This window comes from Silene latifolia, chromosome 11 (genome assembly GCF_048544455.1).
Source record: "Silene latifolia isolate original U9 population chromosome 11, ASM4854445v1, whole genome shotgun sequence".
Taxonomy (NCBI): Eukaryota; Viridiplantae; Streptophyta; class Magnoliopsida; order Caryophyllales; family Caryophyllaceae; genus Silene; species Silene latifolia.
In genome coordinates this window covers 28,462,094-28,479,098 of record NC_133536.1, presented here as the reverse complement: position 1 = coordinate 28,479,098, position 17,005 = coordinate 28,462,094, and the positions used below count along the sequence as shown (strand labels likewise).

General features: G+C 31.3%; 2 protein-coding genes across 2 annotated transcripts; one reads left to right on the top strand and one right to left on the bottom strand.

The window, feature by feature from the left end:
• Positions 1–3,559: 3,559 nt before the first annotated feature.
• LOC141611463 (uncharacterized protein At4g15970-like) lies at positions 3,560–8,273 on the top strand. Its single transcript, XM_074429995.1, has 3 exons — positions 3,560–3,808; positions 5,658–6,032; positions 7,641–8,273. The coding sequence occupies exons 1-3, from the start codon at positions 3,602–3,604 to the stop codon at positions 8,112–8,114; spliced, it is 1,056 nt and encodes a 351-aa protein (XP_074286096.1). The 5' UTR covers positions 3,560–3,601; the 3' UTR covers positions 8,115–8,273.
• LOC141611464 (cysteine-rich receptor-like protein kinase 43) lies at positions 8,269–12,820 on the bottom strand. Its single transcript, XM_074429996.1, has 6 exons — positions 12,550–12,820; positions 11,267–11,464; positions 9,860–9,989; positions 9,485–9,612; positions 9,013–9,109; positions 8,269–8,714 (listed from the first exon to the last, which is right to left on the bottom strand). The coding sequence occupies exons 2-6, from the start codon at positions 11,459–11,461 to the stop codon at positions 8,404–8,406; spliced, it is 861 nt and encodes a 286-aa protein (XP_074286097.1). The 5' UTR covers positions 11,462–11,464; positions 12,550–12,820; the 3' UTR covers positions 8,269–8,403.
• Between the last annotated feature and the right edge of the window lie 4,185 nt (positions 12,821–17,005).

Sequence of the window (17,005 nt, the reverse complement as noted above, 5' to 3'; positions counted from 1 at the left end):
AGGCCCCGTATTAAGTATGTATAGTAGTTGGGCTTAGTATAATCCCAACCTTAATTACTGTATGTATTATAAATACGTTATGAAATGAATGGAAGAGGCAGAACTTTATATCATACACACTTTAAGGTCCTATTCTTTCTGGCTTATTTTCGGCTCACTTCAGTTCAGCTCAGCTCTATTCATTTCAGTTCAGTTCAGTTCAGCTCAGCTTTATTCAGTTCAGTTCAGCTCAGCTCAGCTCCATTCATTTCAGCTCAGCTCAACTCAGCTCACTTCAGTTCAGCTCCACTAAATTCAGCCAATTTCAATTTTGCAAATCTTAAAATTAATAATTTTATTAATATTATATTATTATTATTATTATTATTATTATTATTATTATTATGGTTATTAAAATCAATAATCTTCATATGAATACAATTAATACTATTACTAATATTATTATTAATAAGAATATGAATATTAATTAATAATAATACTAGTTTAGATCCCGCGCAATGAATGTGCGATATTTATAGAGTTACTAATATAGACCTTGTGCAATATATGCATGGTATTTATAGAATTTTATTTTTTAGTGTATTATTTATAGAATTTAAATTGACAATTCACTTATTTTTCATGTTTCTCCTTATTGTATTTTGATTAGAGAAATAAATATAAATTTAAATCGTAAGAAGTAATAAAATGAGTATTTTTTTATTTTATTTTTTTAGTTTTATTACTGAGAAATTAATGATGTTAATTTACAAATATTTACTAATAACATATTTTTTAGCTGCAAATTTTTATCATAAAAGTCAATGAATTTTAACAAATATTTACTAATACCATATTTTTTAGACGCAAATTTTTATCGTAAAAGTCAATGAATTTTAACAAATATGTACTAATACCATATTTTTTAGCCGCAACTTCTTATCATAAAAAAGTAACTAAATTTTTATCAATAAGTTTATTAAAAGAAAAACATCCTTATCTTAAAAAAATCGGAGATAAATTTGTCAGAATGTGAAATATTAAATGTTATAAATATTTAAATACGGAGTATAAAAGATTATATCCATTTATAACTTATCATGTCTACACATATAGTATATGCTAAAAATGCCAAGCAATATTCTAGGAAATATGTTTAGGCGGAAAAAGTTAGAGTTTCGCTTATTCATTTAGTAATTATTCATAACATTATAATTTTAATAGTACTATTATTAATACATAATACCTAATTATTATTTTCATATACAAATTGTGCTCTTTCACATACACTTTATCATAATGTTCTATTTTGTACCCTTTTCACCTAAAACTGAACCAAGTGAACTCTTAAATCAATATTTTTCCCTAAAACTTAATTTAATTGCTCAAATTACTTAAAACTTACAAGATGGATTCTAATTTATCAAATAATAAATTAATTTACTTGTTATCAATTATTAATATTATTTGTTGAGTTTTAATTAATCAACCAAATTTTATTTATTTGTTAAAGATGAAATTAGGGCCTGTCAATTTTTATTTATCTAATTAATTAAATTAGGATTGTTAGTGCTTCATGGTGGCTACATAATCAATCAAATTAGGATGATAAACGACTAGACTTTGAATATCAATCTAGCAAATCGGTGCTCCATTATTTCACCTAATTAGATTGATGGTGAACCGTGGTTTATGGTGGCTACCTAGTTAATCACTCGGATTAATATAATTACTAGTATTAATATTTTTCTTCTTCTTCTTCTTCTTCTTCTTCTTCTTCTTCTTCTTCTGCTGTTGCTGCTAATAATAATAATAATAATAATAATAATAATAATAATAATAATAATGCCTTCTCATTTCTTTTTTTCCCTATATGGACGAATACAAATGAGTTTAACTTTCTTGCAAAAAAAAAAAATAATAATAATAATAATAATAATAATAATAATAATAATAATTATTATTATTATTATTATTATTATTATTATTATTATTATTATTTCAGTTCAATTCAGCTCCAATCAGCTTAGTTCAGTTCAACTTTATTCAGTTTAGTTCAGTTCAGCTCAGCTCAGTTCAGTTCAGTTCAACTCAGCTCAGTTCAGTTCAGTTCAACTCCATTCAGTTCAGCTCAGTTCAGTTCAGCTCTAAAAAAGCTAGAAAGAACAGGGCCTAACACATCACTATCTTTTTGGGCGATTATCTGAATAGTTATTGATGAGACTATTAATTACTTAGAAGCTGATCTTCACGGCAGAAGTTCACACGCGATAAATTAGTAACATGGACAAGCAATTTGGGAAGGGATATGATAAATCCCGCGCACATTTTTACTTAATCCCGCGCATTTTTACGCCCTATTCCGAGTCTACCCCCTCCATTTCACACATCACCAAAGAGACACAAATCAAAAACCCCAAAAATATCCCCATTGGACCACCGGATTCCTTACCTGAAACTGACCGGCGATGAGACAGGGAAGGGAACGTCGGCATCGGGAGGTCGACGGCGATGGTGGTTGACGGCAAAACATGATTGGGTCGTTGAAATTGTGTCGAAGATAAGGGGAAATGGGATTGCGTGAATTTGATTAGATTTTACTGATTTCCATATGTTAATTGAAATGTCAAGAATTCCATTAATGCTAAGAGATGGGTTGCTGTGTTTTTCTATCAATGATGATACTCGCCTGCATATCACGCTCTATCCATTTCATTGTTATACTGACTGAATTGCAAATTACCAGAAACAATCAAACCCTAATTGTATAATTTGTTTTCTCTTTTTTATTAAAAAACACATTCATTATATCGATTAAGCGATTTTTATTAATAAAATTGTTGATAAAACATTGAAATTACTTTCGACATATGCGAATTAAGATTCATAATCTACGAATTACTAATGAATTAGTTTGGTTTTCATAGGGGAGAAGGTTTAGAACATTTTTAATTTGTTTTTTAAGAAGAAGGGTAAGATTGGAATAACAGGGGTAAAGTGCGCGTGATTTAGTAAAACCTTGCGCGGGATTTAGCAAATACGTTTGGGAATATGAATGGTGCGAGCTTGTTCCAACCTTGATAAAAGAGCTCTCATTTCAGCTCGCATACAATTACAAACTCCGCAAGAGAAAGGGAAAGTAGAGACGAAATTGCCGAAGTCGTCTCGAAATATTCCACCACACCCAACATCACCCAATTTAATGATTGGAATAAAAGAGCTCTTATCACTTAAACTAACTCTTGTTCTCGCCCAGCAACACACAAATTAAAAAGCTAGTTTTCTACTATAGTAAAATCTACTTACTATTTTTCGATTTAGTTAAAGCGTTTGTAACCTCCCTTTTTAACGACCGGTGTGTGATGTCAAATGATGTATTAATAATGGAATGAATATCTTATTTATGATGGAGATATAGTATTTGTATTATGATATCATAATATTTACGTTATTTACAAGTTGTTTGACTTTAAAACTTGTTGAAAGAAATCAATGACATGATAACCTACCATATATAAGAATATTAATCTCTTGTCTTAAGTAACCCAAATTAGAGGATACCTAAACTACTAATCCATTATAAACACACGAAAAAGAAAGCAACAAGGAACACAAAACAAAAATGAGCATGTTGAAAACTACTTCATTAATAAAATCCCTTGATTTTGCAAAGACTTCAAAGGTTTTGGTTTCATTTTCAACTGTTGTTGTTGCCTTTGGATTCATTTATTGTGTTTTATTCAACAATTATGGAGGGTTTCTACCTTCTTTTAACTCCTCTTGTATCAATGGCAATGGCATAGCTACTTCATCATCTCGAGTCGATACGGTGAGTTTCATAAGTTTATTTCATTTATTCTTATGTTTTTGCTCTAATTATGTGGAGAATTTGAATAATTAACGTAACATTATTGAATGATTTAGGTAACTTTATTTTGTCAACGATAGCAATAAGATTACTACTCCATGCATGCAATTAGATACACAAAAATGTTTGATACACCGATCAATTATAATTAGATACAACGATCAAGGAGTGAGAGGAGAGGACCATTTGTGAATTGTGATTGTAGTTAAATGGATGACAAATAGACAATAGAGTGGGGATGATCAAATTACACATAAAAAACCTTCTTCATATAGAAAGGTAAACAAATTAATAAATTAAAGCACCGTAAAATGAAATTGATCGACAAACAAATAACTGGGACTGAGGGAGTACTATCAAACATTTCTTGTAAGTAGTTATGTACGTTAATTCATTAATTATTTTTGATGATTGATATTCTGTAAAATCGCTATGACATTATGTAATAATTATTATATCATTAAATTATTATCATTAAATTGGATATATGCCTATATGGTACACGTACATTACTACAAGTTGTAAGAAATAAGGTCATTGTAGATCATATACAATTGCAATAATGACAGCAATCTTAGTTTAATTTGATTTTTCTTCTTTGTTGAAATTAAAATTCAATGTATACTGGTACGCACCAATCGGAAATTGTTGACCTAGCTGTGAATTGTACAGTCATACAAGATTCTTCGTTGCATGAATTTTTAATAAGCAGAAGACTAGTCGGCCAAGGTGGAAGCGTTTAGAATGAGTAGAACAATCAATAATTCAAGATAATAGGTCCCAAATACGATTCCCTCTTCCCCGATATTGTATAGTCCATTTGACTCATTTGATACAAAAAAATTAGTAAAACAGTTAGCCATTATTTTTAAATTTTTACTTTTTTAAAATATTGTCCGGTCTTTCTAACTTTAAACAATTAAACTTAACAATAGTAAGGATTTTCGTGTGTCAGAAATATTTGAGATTTTAAGTTCCTATTTAGTAAATAGGACATATTGCCTAAAAATTAGTACATTTATTTAAGATAACAAGTAGATTGATCAATCATCATGTATGTTTATTACATGTGTTTGATAACTAGTAAATTTTGATAGTAAATTGATGCAAATTTACTATTTTCAAAATAACGTCATTAATCGTATATATTTACCAAGTACGTTTTCTTTATTGCATATAAAACGTGAATACGTGATCATCAAACCTGTTATTGAAATATTTCTAATCATAATTTTACGACCGTTATATATTCTACCTAAATGCAACTTCCATCGATGGCCAAATAGGGTCTTGCTCTCCATGTTTATGTCAAAATTTAGAATTAGTCACATTTGGAAATTAATCAACATTTAGAATATGATGTCATATTACTAATGTTCAAACTTCAAAGGTATACGTAACTGTACACAAGTACAATTATTCAATTAATTAATGATTACGTATTAAGGAGTATAGTGCCAACCATTGCATATACGTTAAAACGCTCTTACAAAGTTACATGTAAGTCACATGATTTCATAGCTTTATTTCTTCTGTCGTAAATCATATACTCGTATATTCCTTGTCCATACTGAAGATGTCTTTGTCTAGTGGTTAAGACGGATGTATTATAGACAATAGGTACTAGATTCGACTCACTCCTCCCCTCTATTATAATGCCACTAAGTGCGCGTTTCGTTAGACAAAACAAAATCATATACTCCGTTGTTATTAACATTAAATACTTGTAATTAATACTCTATATGTCCCAGCTACTATATATTGATCAGAAAGGAAGGAGTATCTAATTAATATAAACCACGTATATCAGGTAATTCCAGATGAGTATTACGAGCTAAGAAAAGTTTTAAAGGCAGCCGCGACAAAAGATAACACGGTAATTCTAGCGACTTTGAATGAGGCATGGGCGGCACCAAATTCCATATTTGACCTCTTCCTTGAGAGCTTCAGAATAGGAAATAACACGGCCAGGCTCCTTGACCATCTACTTGTCATTGCCGTCGACGACAAAGCCTATAACCGGTGCCGGTCATCGGTGTCTCATTGTTATTTTCTTAAAACTAATCACTCATCTGAAAATGCTGGTCAAGCTGATTTTATGAGTCCACATTATTTGGACATTATATGGCAAAGGCTTGCCTTCTCGCACACCATTTTAACTCTGGGTTACAACTTTATCAACACGGTAATATTCTATCACTCTCCTTTCAAATGAATTTTATACGTTTTATTAAAATATGTGTCACGCATGTTAAACAAACGAAAGTACTCCGTATTAGCTTATATTTTCATGAATACTTTGTAAGAAACATCTAATTAGTTATTCATGAAATACGATAATGTGGTAGTTCTTACTCAACTTATAATCATTAGTAAGACGGGTGTTTCTTTTATCAATGTATTAATAAGAGAATGTTATTATTTGAACAAAACTTTCTCTTGTTAATATGCAATGTAACAAAATGTTACAACTTAATAAAAATGTTTTTAGATTTGTTATTAGAATGAAATGGTTATAATTTAAAGGGTAAGTTTCACTCTTATTTAACCATGATGGGAGGATAATATTATTATGTTGTGTGCTCTCCCTTTGCTTATAAACTTACAACATAATATTAACCTTCTATCAAGGTTAATTAAGAGTGAAACTCACCCTTTAAATTGTTACCGTTTTGTTTTAATAACAAATCAATTTGAAAACATGTTTTATTAAGTTGTAACATTTTAACATTACATTGCATATTATCTTCAAATAATAACATTCTCTTGTTAATACATTAATAAAAAATAAAAATAAAAAAACTTTCTTACTAATGATCATAAGTTAATTAGTAAAAACTAAAACATCTTATTTCATGAATAACTAATGAGTTTTCTACGTGGTATCCTTATGTTTCTTCTAATTCTACTTGGTACAATGGTACCCCTCATTTTTTAAAAACACTAGTGGTATTCCTAAACTTAGTAAGTTAGTAAATACGGAGTAGTTCTTAAATTACCGAATTTACTAAAAAACGAGTTTTCAAATAGTTAAATTTTGTAAAGAAAATAGGGATAATTCTCATGGTACTCTGTGTTTTGAACTTTTTCAAGTGCTACCCAAGTTTTTAAGAATGTGCTCGTGGTATCGCCCAACTTTCAAAACTGTGCACCATCTATCCTTAGGTCATAACTCTGTAATATTTTAACGGTAAACAATTTAATTGACTTCTTGACTTGTTTGGGGGAAAATTAATTAGAGTAACTACTTTTTGAAGCTCTACAACTAACTATTACTTGCACGGTTGCACCAAATAATTCTGAGGTTACAAGTATCAGTTGAGGGGTACCATAAGCACATTCTTAAAAACTTGAGTACCACGTGAAAAAGTTCAAAACCCAGGGGTATCAAGAGAATTATCCCATTAAAATATATCTACACGATTTAAACGATATTTATGTTAATAAGAACATGACAACGTTTTAAAAGAGGGAGATTACTGCCTTTTGGGTATTTTGAGAAGTTTTCATCAAGTTTCAGGGTACCAGCAGTGATGTTTTTGGAAAATCGAATGTTACCACGTAGAATTCGAAAAAATATGAGGGTACCATATAGAAAACCCATGACTAATTAGATGTTTCTTACATACTTCAACATTTGTTATAATTGTACAAGTAATTAAACTGATTTCAGATAGAGAAAATTATTTTTATCAAGAATTCATGTTCTCCTTTGACAATAGTCTTATAACTTTGCTTCTCTGTTCGATCTTTTTTAAAAAAAATTAAATAATATTTATTTTACGTTGTCTAGGATACAGATGTAATGTGGTTTCGAGATCCATTACCGATTTTCACACAAGAATTTGACTTCCAATTATCATGCGACAGCTTCAACGGCAAGGAGAACGATTTTAAAAACCATCCCAATGTAGGATTAATGTATATAAAATCCAACAATCGTACAATCAAATTTTACGATTTCTGGGTAAAAGCACGACCCTATTTTCCTAAAAGGCACGAGCAAGATGTGTTCAATGTTCTTAAACATGGCCAATATATAAAGGAAATTGGATTAAAAGTAAGGTTCATGGATACAAATTATTTCGGAGGGTTTTGCACACCCAGCAAAGATTTCAACAAGGTTTGCACCATGCATGCGAATTGTCGAGTCGGATTGCCAAGGAAAATTGCTGATCTTAATACTACACTTGAAGATTGGAAGAACTACACTTTATCGTCGAATAAAACATCGACACGATTCAAATGGAGGATCGAAAATGCATAGCATGTGTTTTGCTGGTTTTGTATTTTACTTCTTTCTTACGCACTTTTTCGGCCGTTGTCATCATCGTTGTACATTTGTACCTTTCTTCCTTGTAAACACTTGTCATTTCAATTATATTGTTCGACAATGTACCTCTTGTCTTTACGCTTGTTCGTTTCAGCTAAATATCTGTACTGTTCAGCGGAATTCAAGCAACCAAATTCGAACAACTTGTTGATCTAAATACAACAAGAAGCTCTAACTTACGATACATATGTACAGAAGGCAGCGAATTAACATCAACTATTAGTTAACATCGGGTAGCTAAGCTTAATAAAATTAAGTCTTTGTGGAAACTTTTCAGGTCGAGTTGAGAATCCTTCTTCAGACAATTGAAGATCATTTCCGTCAACTTTCCTGATTCCCTTTTTTGCCCATATGATGCATGGACAAGATTCTTCTTTTCCTTAAACAGAGGAACGTATAAATCGAGGATGTGGTGAAGAGAAACGGATTGACCTTCCCCTTCTTCCATGGCAAAAGCGGTCCTGCCGTCCTTGGTGATAAGCTGTAGAGCAAGAAGTCCGAATGCAAACACATCAGCTTGTACAGTAGCCACACCTGTTGGTCAAGAATGAATGAGAGGCGAGTCATGACACTGGCGACATGGAAAAATGATTTGTGTCAAACTGTGTACTAGCAGCTTAGGAGAAGAAAATATACTCGTTGCCAACACACAACATAAGTTGAGTACTGAGTACTGCAAAAAGCAAAAGAATACTCGATATCCATTGCCATAAAAGTTTGAAGGTTACTATGACCTCATATTAAGGTGGTATTGGCCGCATTTACTGCACTAGGATTGAAATTAGGTCGGACCAAGTGACCAACTAATGTATACAAACACAGAATAACATACCTTCTTGTTTTGCAGTATAATATCTCGGATTAGAGTTGATGCTTCTTTCGCCTTCCACTACGCATTGCCTAAAATCAATGACTTTAGGCACAAAATCCTGTAAAATGCTTACCACTGCTTGTATCAGTTGAATCAAATGGCAGTAGAGATACAAGAAAGAGACACAAGACAAAAAAATTCTGAAACCATTTTTTTTTTTCCAGAATCTTTGGCTCCATTGGAAATATGGAATAAAGCAAAATGGCTCGCTAAAGTGGTTGCTCTTCTTTCTCTTGTGAAGTAGTGGTCCTTCGATGCAGTTCTCGACGCAATTTTCATATTGGGTCATTCGGAAACAACCTCTTTGTGTTGTTAACACAAGGGTAAGGCTGTGTACATCCGACCCCCCCCCCCCTTACCCCACAATTTGTGGGAGCCATTGAGGCACTGGGGTAATGTTGTTGTTGTTGTTGTAAAGAGTACAATAAAGTACCTCAGTCACTAATACATTGTTGGTGCTGATATTAGAATGCACAAATGGTCCTTCTGGATGACTATGAAGAAACGCCAGTGCAGAAACAGTTCCTTTGAGAATCTTAACAGCTTGTTCCCATGTCAAGCCTGTTTGATCAAGAGTAATTTAAAAATTTTATTTGTCTGCCAAGAAAATCGTATCTTGGTTATCTTAGAAAACTGGAAAGTACTGGAAAAGACTGATACAAAGTGAATAACAGACGGAGAGAGGCAAGATAAACAAAATCCATGAATTGAATATGTCAAAGAGCATATCAAAATATTACACGAAACGCAATAGGATCGAGCTAGAATCACAGATATACAAAATAGTAGTAGTAAAAACTCAACTAACCTTCAACAAGTTTTGATAACGGCTTTGCCTGGAACATCTCATAGACAAGGTAAAAGTTCTCCTTCGTCTCACAGTACCCAACCAAATCAATGATATTTCGGTGTTTAAGAGAACGCAATTTCAACTCATTCTGCAGTTTAAATTTATAAATATATAAGTATAACTACAAGAGAACAATGGTGGAAAACATGTTAACTGAATTCACTCAACGCCAGTGACCAGATTCACGCTTATAGTGTACGACACACGCGTATCCGTATCGCTGATTCATACAGTTGTTTTTTATTAATATCTATGCATACTGCGAATTAGGCAATCTTTGTGAAGATGCTACGATAAAGAGCACGGTAATGATGCATCATCAAAATTATCCGACAAGGCTACTGAAAAAAAAAAAAAAAAAAAAAAAAAAACTAAATTCGAGTATCACAAATAACCGCGAGCTTCAATAATTACAAAGAAACTAAGTTAATAAGACTTGATTGATCATGGTAAACAAATTTGTTAGAGAACCTCAGCTATTAGTTGTCCTAACAGAAAAAAATTAAGCAATGTACTGTAAAAGAGAAAGAAATTAGGTTAGTAATTACGATTTACGAACTCCCCTTCTATGCTAATTAACCCCGTGAGAACTGTAGCGCCCTCTTTCGTCAGCTGAAAAAAGATTGGACCAGTTTCATGGTTTCACCTTCCTATTAGCAGTAAAAAATCTCAACCAAAGACGGGGCGAGAAAGCTGGCAAGTAAAAACAAACGCCACTCAAATTGAGATATATATTTCAGTTAAGAAACATTTTGAGGGATGGAAATAATTAAGAGAGTATATGCCATTATGTTGTTGATAAAGGGAAGCAGAAAGCTATAAAAGATTGACAATTGCAATCAATTAGGGTAGACAAGGGACGAAAATTTAGACATGATCAGCACACAAAAAGAACTTGATATGATAGCAGGGACTCAGGGAGTAGACAAGATCAAAGAAGTTAAAAGACAAAAGTAAAAGGCTGAAAACTCGGCAGTAAACACTAACAAGTGACATCATATTGGCTGCTCTAGGTTTAAGCTTTTCAGATCGTACTCAGGTTTGGAAAAGAGAAAATTTGGTACCGCAAAAAGGATATAAGAGCAAAGGATATCAAGATAAAAAGGAGCTATGGTATTCATGTAGCAGAGCACCAGTTAGGTAATCACTTGGAGAAAATAGTGTATGCGAATATGTGATGATTAAAGTTCAGTCTACAATTGAAGTGATTAATGTCTATGCCGAACTTGAATTTATACTACATTGATTTTTTTCCTAGGAATTGCAAATTTTATACTGCTATGCTGCCAACAGGTAGAAGTTAATTGAACAACTTCAGGCATAAACTACTCAAAGCCGAAAGCATGATTATAACTCTTAACATACTTTGAATTGCAAATGAAGACTTTCTTCTTGGTCTCCTCCATGAGGCTGTGACACTCTAATTGCAACCTCCATCTCTTTGAGACCGTAAGAATTGTTTGCTGGAATGCGACGTAGGAATATGTCACCAAATGCATCTACATTGCCAATTGGTTTCTGACTAAGAAATGCTTGAACATCTTCAAATTTGAACTCCATATTCTGCGCACCCATAAAAAAAAAAGCACAGTTCATTGTGAAATGTGAATAATATAAACTAGCAGTGCTCAATGCTCATCAATGCAAGAAAAAGCACAGTTCATTGTGAATAATATAAGCTAACAGTGCTCATCAATTCAATTATTCAGTTTTCAGATCAACATTCACTTCATACAAAATCAATAAAAATATTTTGAAATCAACCAAATCCGAATTACTTTACATGTAAAATTATTACTCTAATAATCATCAACAATGTAAGAAATCTCAAATATGGAAATTCATATGAACTAGTTAAATAAAAGATCAGTCCTTTTTACCAATCAACAACTACACATCAATTCAAACACCATCATTTGCTCTTCTCTAAAACCATGACGACTCATTCATCAACATTTATACAAAGTAAATCAACGGATGAAAAGGATGAAGGCAATCGAAATACTAACAATTAGTAAAAAAAAAAAATTGTAAAGAAAAGGTCCAGATTTTGCCAACTATTAACACAAGGCCAAGAGGGTAAAGGCGTAAGGTTGCGTACATCTAACCCCACCCCTCTATCGTGACAGCTATTCAGGCGGGGTTATGGTGTTGTTGTATGAGGACAATCAGGTATTGGGTAAGGGCGTAAAGCTGCGCACATCCAACCCCCTTACCCCGCAATTTGCGGGAGCCATAGGTACTGGGGTAATGTTGTTTTACTAGGAAAATCAAGTTCTGGATAGTAATCAACATGAACGAGAAGGTAAACTACAAGTTAATCAAAACCAACTTCCGAATATCATCACCAATGCAAAAAAACTCAAATATGAAATTAATCTATGAACACTATAAATAAAAATTCAGTGTTTCTAATCAATTCAAACAAAATCATAAAAACCATGATTACTCCACATTCTTATTGATGGATTAATACACGGATATCAATTAAGAAACCCAAATTGCAAATTATGTGAAAAATCAAGTATTGGGTAGTAATCAACAAGAAAGAAACGAGTTAACAATCTTAACAATTGAATATAAATCAATCATCAATCAATAGTCAATAGTTAGATTTAAAGGTAAATATAGGAGTAAAACTGACGTACCTTGAGTATAAATCGAGAGGGAAGATCGGTGATTACGAGCTTATAATCAGTAGTAAGCTTGGTTACGAATTGCAAATTATTCCCGTAACGGTGCCTTTGTGTAGCTCGAGTTCGAGTATCTAAGGACTGATTAAGGGGTTACGGAGTATCTATCGATAGCTTGGACAATCTTTCGAGTAGAGATGTTAGATGTATAGTCAAAAACTCAATTCTATCAAATTTGGATTTCAGTGAACCAAAGGCTACCCGTGTCAATATGATTAGAATGGAAATTGGTCGATACTTGAGATGACCTTTTACTCATTAATGAGTTAATTTGATAATAACTCGATTATGAATTAGCTTTAATAGTTACTCGATCATGAATCATTTAAACCGATAAATTAAAGCGGTTTAAATGATTCATTGAATTCAAAAAGGCTCCTCCTCCTCTCTAAAATTTTAGAGAGAGGGTAAGCTACCTAAAAGTCTTCTTTCCCGGTCTTTTTTTCTTGTTTCATTTTTTACCTTTTTTAAGATGTGATTGTTTTACTCTCCATTTTTAGCTCCGTAAAGTTATTTACAATTAATATATCTTTAGTATGAAGGTTAATAATAAACAAAAATGTGTACAAAAAAACTTCATGAGTTTAAACTCGTGATTTGATTTTAGCGAAACTCAATCAAAAATGGTGTTGGAAGTATTTGTTTTTTTTTTGTTTCTTTAACTTCGGTGTTGGTTTGGAATACAGATCTGAATCTTTAGGCCTCCGGTATTGATGATCACCGAAAGGTTGTGATGTCTTTATTTGGGCATTAGCAATAGATGAACCTCTAAGAGGTTTATTCCCATGCCACATAAGCTAATTTACAAACTCATTTACCTACAAACTTCATATCAACAACAAATAAACCTCTATAAGGTTCATATTATGGTTCACTTTACTTTTTCTCCTCTCACATTCTCTCTCCACAAACATGGTTACTAATTTGTAACCCCTCTCATCGATGAACCTTAACACTCATCACCAACAATAGAAGGTTTGTTGACAAACCTCTAAAATGATGGACATGTCATCCTACAAACCTCTTGATGAACCTCTATTGCTAATGCCCTTAGTTGCAACATTTTGAGAATGGAAATTAATGTGCTTTCCTCTTAGTGTCTCCATTCTTGCTTTCTTGCTGTGTGACTCAATTTATTTTTTTCTTTGGGTTTGCAAGACTTTCTTGGAGTACTGAGAAACATAACATGGAAAATAGAAATTAAATCACTCCCTCCCCCATCATGAGGTCTCTCTAAAGTTGTGTTCTTGGAGAGTTTTAATTAGTACCATTTGCTCCCCTTTTTTTTCTAATGATTTGGGTAATCTAAAGTTTGTTTTACTTTCGATTATCGCTCTCATTCGCAAGGATGTTAATATGTTATGGGTCGATTACAATTAACCTAGTTTTCTTTCCTTATCAAAAGAAAACTAGTTTTGTGACCCGTGAAATTCACGGGTTGTTGTGTTTCTAGTGTAATACTTTAATGATTTAATACAATAACATACTACGATCAATTCAATTTACGGTTTTCATGTTTTAAGGGTTGTATAAATTCAATTAGTCTTTTATACAACAGTTTATCAGAAATTAAAATTTCATACATTAGATATACTAAGATACACCTATCAAAACTAAAGTAACTCAATGTAAGCTAAAATGAATTAATAATATAAGTATTCATATAATCAAATTAAACAAAACTATATTATCAAACAAAGATCCCCAAAGATAGAGCACCCTCGCAAATTAGATATCAAAATTTCATCAACAATTCTGAAAATAACATAAAACACACAATTAGAAATGTTATGACAAAACTAACATTTCATACCCTCATAAAATTGAAGCTAATACAATAATAAATTGCGGAACTAAAAATTTCAAAGCAGCAACAACTTGAACAACAATTGGATCATTATTGCCGAATACTTCACCTATTAAACAATATTATACAAAAAATGCTATGTGATCCCCTCAAATTTTCCACCTTTTAGCCATATATTTCAACAGTAGGTCTCATGAGAGACCGTCTCCCACTAATTTAGTGGGAGACATAATAGGGAAAAAAGAAATTCGATGGGTTCCTCACCCCATCATGTGAGAGGTCTCTCAATAACGCTATTGAGAGACCGTCTCTCCGGAGTTTTTGTGATATTTCAAAATATATATAATAAATGCTCAAAAAATTATTAATCATCCACGATTCCACGTTGATGTCACCAATCTTTAGTTTGTATGTAAAATATAGTTGTTTAAGCAATCTTAGTATTTCACTTCTCCTTATAATCTTCTTTCTTCAATAAATCATACCTATTAAAAAAAAGTAACACAATAATGGTGGAATTTTTTTTATGCAATATTATCGTTATTAACTTAGTTTCACCTTAAGTAATGAAAAAAAGAGGGAATGATAATCAAGTCGTAGAGATGTAAGTATATTTACCTTGGAAGAGCTTAACACAATAAATAATCTTGATAACACCTAAATGAGAACAAAACAAATACATACGCGAAATTTAAAATGTGATGAACACTTCATAACCCAATGAAACTTCCAATAAAAAAATAAAAAAATTAGTTAATAATATCGGTGACACATACCATTTTACTAACGATAGAGATAAGAAATTTTTTGCTTACAAATTTTGTCTTCCATAAAAAATATATAAACAATTGAGGATGCGTTTTATGGCTATTAAATATTATTTTTTCATTATTATCGAATTTAATATAGGTATAAATAAATATCAATTTCATGACTTTTGAGCATCCATTTTTCATTATTATGAAGTTTAATATAAACATAAATATGGGAAAATGAGAAATGGTATGTAAAAGGTTTGCATTATTATTATTATTATTATTATTATTATTATTATTATTATTACTACTATTATTATTATTATTACTATTATTATTATTATTGTTGTTGTTGTTGTTATTATTGTTATTATTGTTATTATTATTATCATTATTATTATTATCATTATTATTATTATTAATTTTTTTTCTTACAAACTCCATTTTACATGAAAGTCATTTAAAAAGTTATCTTGTATATGTAATTAAAATATGACATATTGATGATGATAGATATTTTGGTTTTCCTTTTAATTATACTAGTTGGAAAACCCGTGCGATGCACGGGGCTCTCATTAGGATTATCTTTAAAATATATGCTTAAGTTGATAAAAAAAAAGGTCTAACTATATTGAATCATTTGATGAAATAAAATTTCGTGGTTTGTTGTAGTTGATCACCTATGTTGCTTTTAGCACGAAAGGTTTGCTGTTTAATTAGTAGTAATCATATCATTTGTAAAACATCAAGCGACATAGGTATAGTACGTCGCTACTACAGGTACCATCAGTTTTTAATTAAATACAAAACCATGTCCATAAACATGGTGCAAATTACCTAAATGAACCCTATTTAACTGAAACATACCTTTATGAATTTTCCAAATTATTTTAACCTTCAACAACTAAGTAAAACTAAACGGTGTTACGTAAAACAATAGGTGTCATAATTATACTCCTTGTATCTATCATATGTGACAACATTAGTTATTAGTTTATAACTTCATTAAAATCGTTGGGTGATTGAATAATTATAGTGTTACCGTTCTTATCGCACTCACTATCTGTTTTTAAGCGAAGTAGTCTTTGATTATTTACAATAAGACTACTTATCCTTAAAAACTCTACACAAAATATATGGAGTAATATGAAATATAGTTTAATAAATTTGTGATTTTTTTTTTTGTAAATAATGTTTTTCGTGTGGCTTTGATACATGAGAAAAAAACATTAAAATGAAATAAATTTGATATTAGAAAGTTTAGGGGATCATGAAAAAATCTAATATTTAAGCCTTGTTTGCAAAGCAAATAAGCTTAAGCTCATTCTTACAAAAAAAATCATTTACTTTATTTTTTTATAAGTATTTGTCATTTGGTAAGTAACTTATTTACCAGAATAAAAGTAGCATGCGAGAAGAAATAAACTTACCTGTTTTTTTTTTTTTCTACCCTTCAATTTATAATATTTCTTTAATTATTTCTTTATTTAGACTCCTAATGTGTACCCTTAGGGAAGACATTAGAAAAATCTATATTAAATATGGAGTACTTATTATGTCTTTCTATGCTATTTACCAATAATCAGCTACCTGTTAGTTTGCCAAACATTTTTTAGTGAACCAGCTAATTTATCAGATCCTAATTTTCAGTTCCTTATAAACTACTCACTTTGTCCCGGTCATTTGTTTGCCTTTTTCATTTATGGGCGTTGTCTCATTCATTGTTTTACCTTTCTAAACTGGGACTATTTTTTAAGGATAATTTCATCATCTACATAACCTATTGTCCACTTGTAGATGTGAAATGTATTTTTGAGTGAATTACGGTCAAACTTTTCAAACTTTGATT

Bases quoted from the DNA above. Each gene is read 5' to 3' on its own strand.
- LOC141611463 (XM_074429995.1), top strand. From the start codon at position 3,602: ATGAGCATGTTGAAAACTACTTCATTAATAAAATCCCTTGATTTTGCA. The intron at 3,809-5,657 runs GTGAGTTTCATA...CACGTATATCAG, and splicing joins CATCATCTCGAGTCGATACG to GTAATTCCAGATGAGTATTA. The intron at 6,033-7,640 runs GTAATATTCTAT...TACGTTGTCTAG, and splicing joins GTTACAACTTTATCAACACG to GATACAGATGTAATGTGGTT.
- LOC141611464 (XM_074429996.1), bottom strand. From the start codon at position 11,461: ATGGAGTTCAAATTTGAAGATGTTCAAGCATTTCTTAGTCAGAAACCA. The intron at 9,613-9,859 runs GTTAGTTGAGTT...TTGATCAAACAG, and splicing joins GTTATCAAAACTTGTTGAAG to GCTTGACATGGGAACAAGCT. The intron at 8,715-9,012 runs GTATGTTATTCT...CTTGACCAACAG, and splicing joins TTATACTGCAAAACAAGAAG to GTGTGGCTACTGTACAAGCT.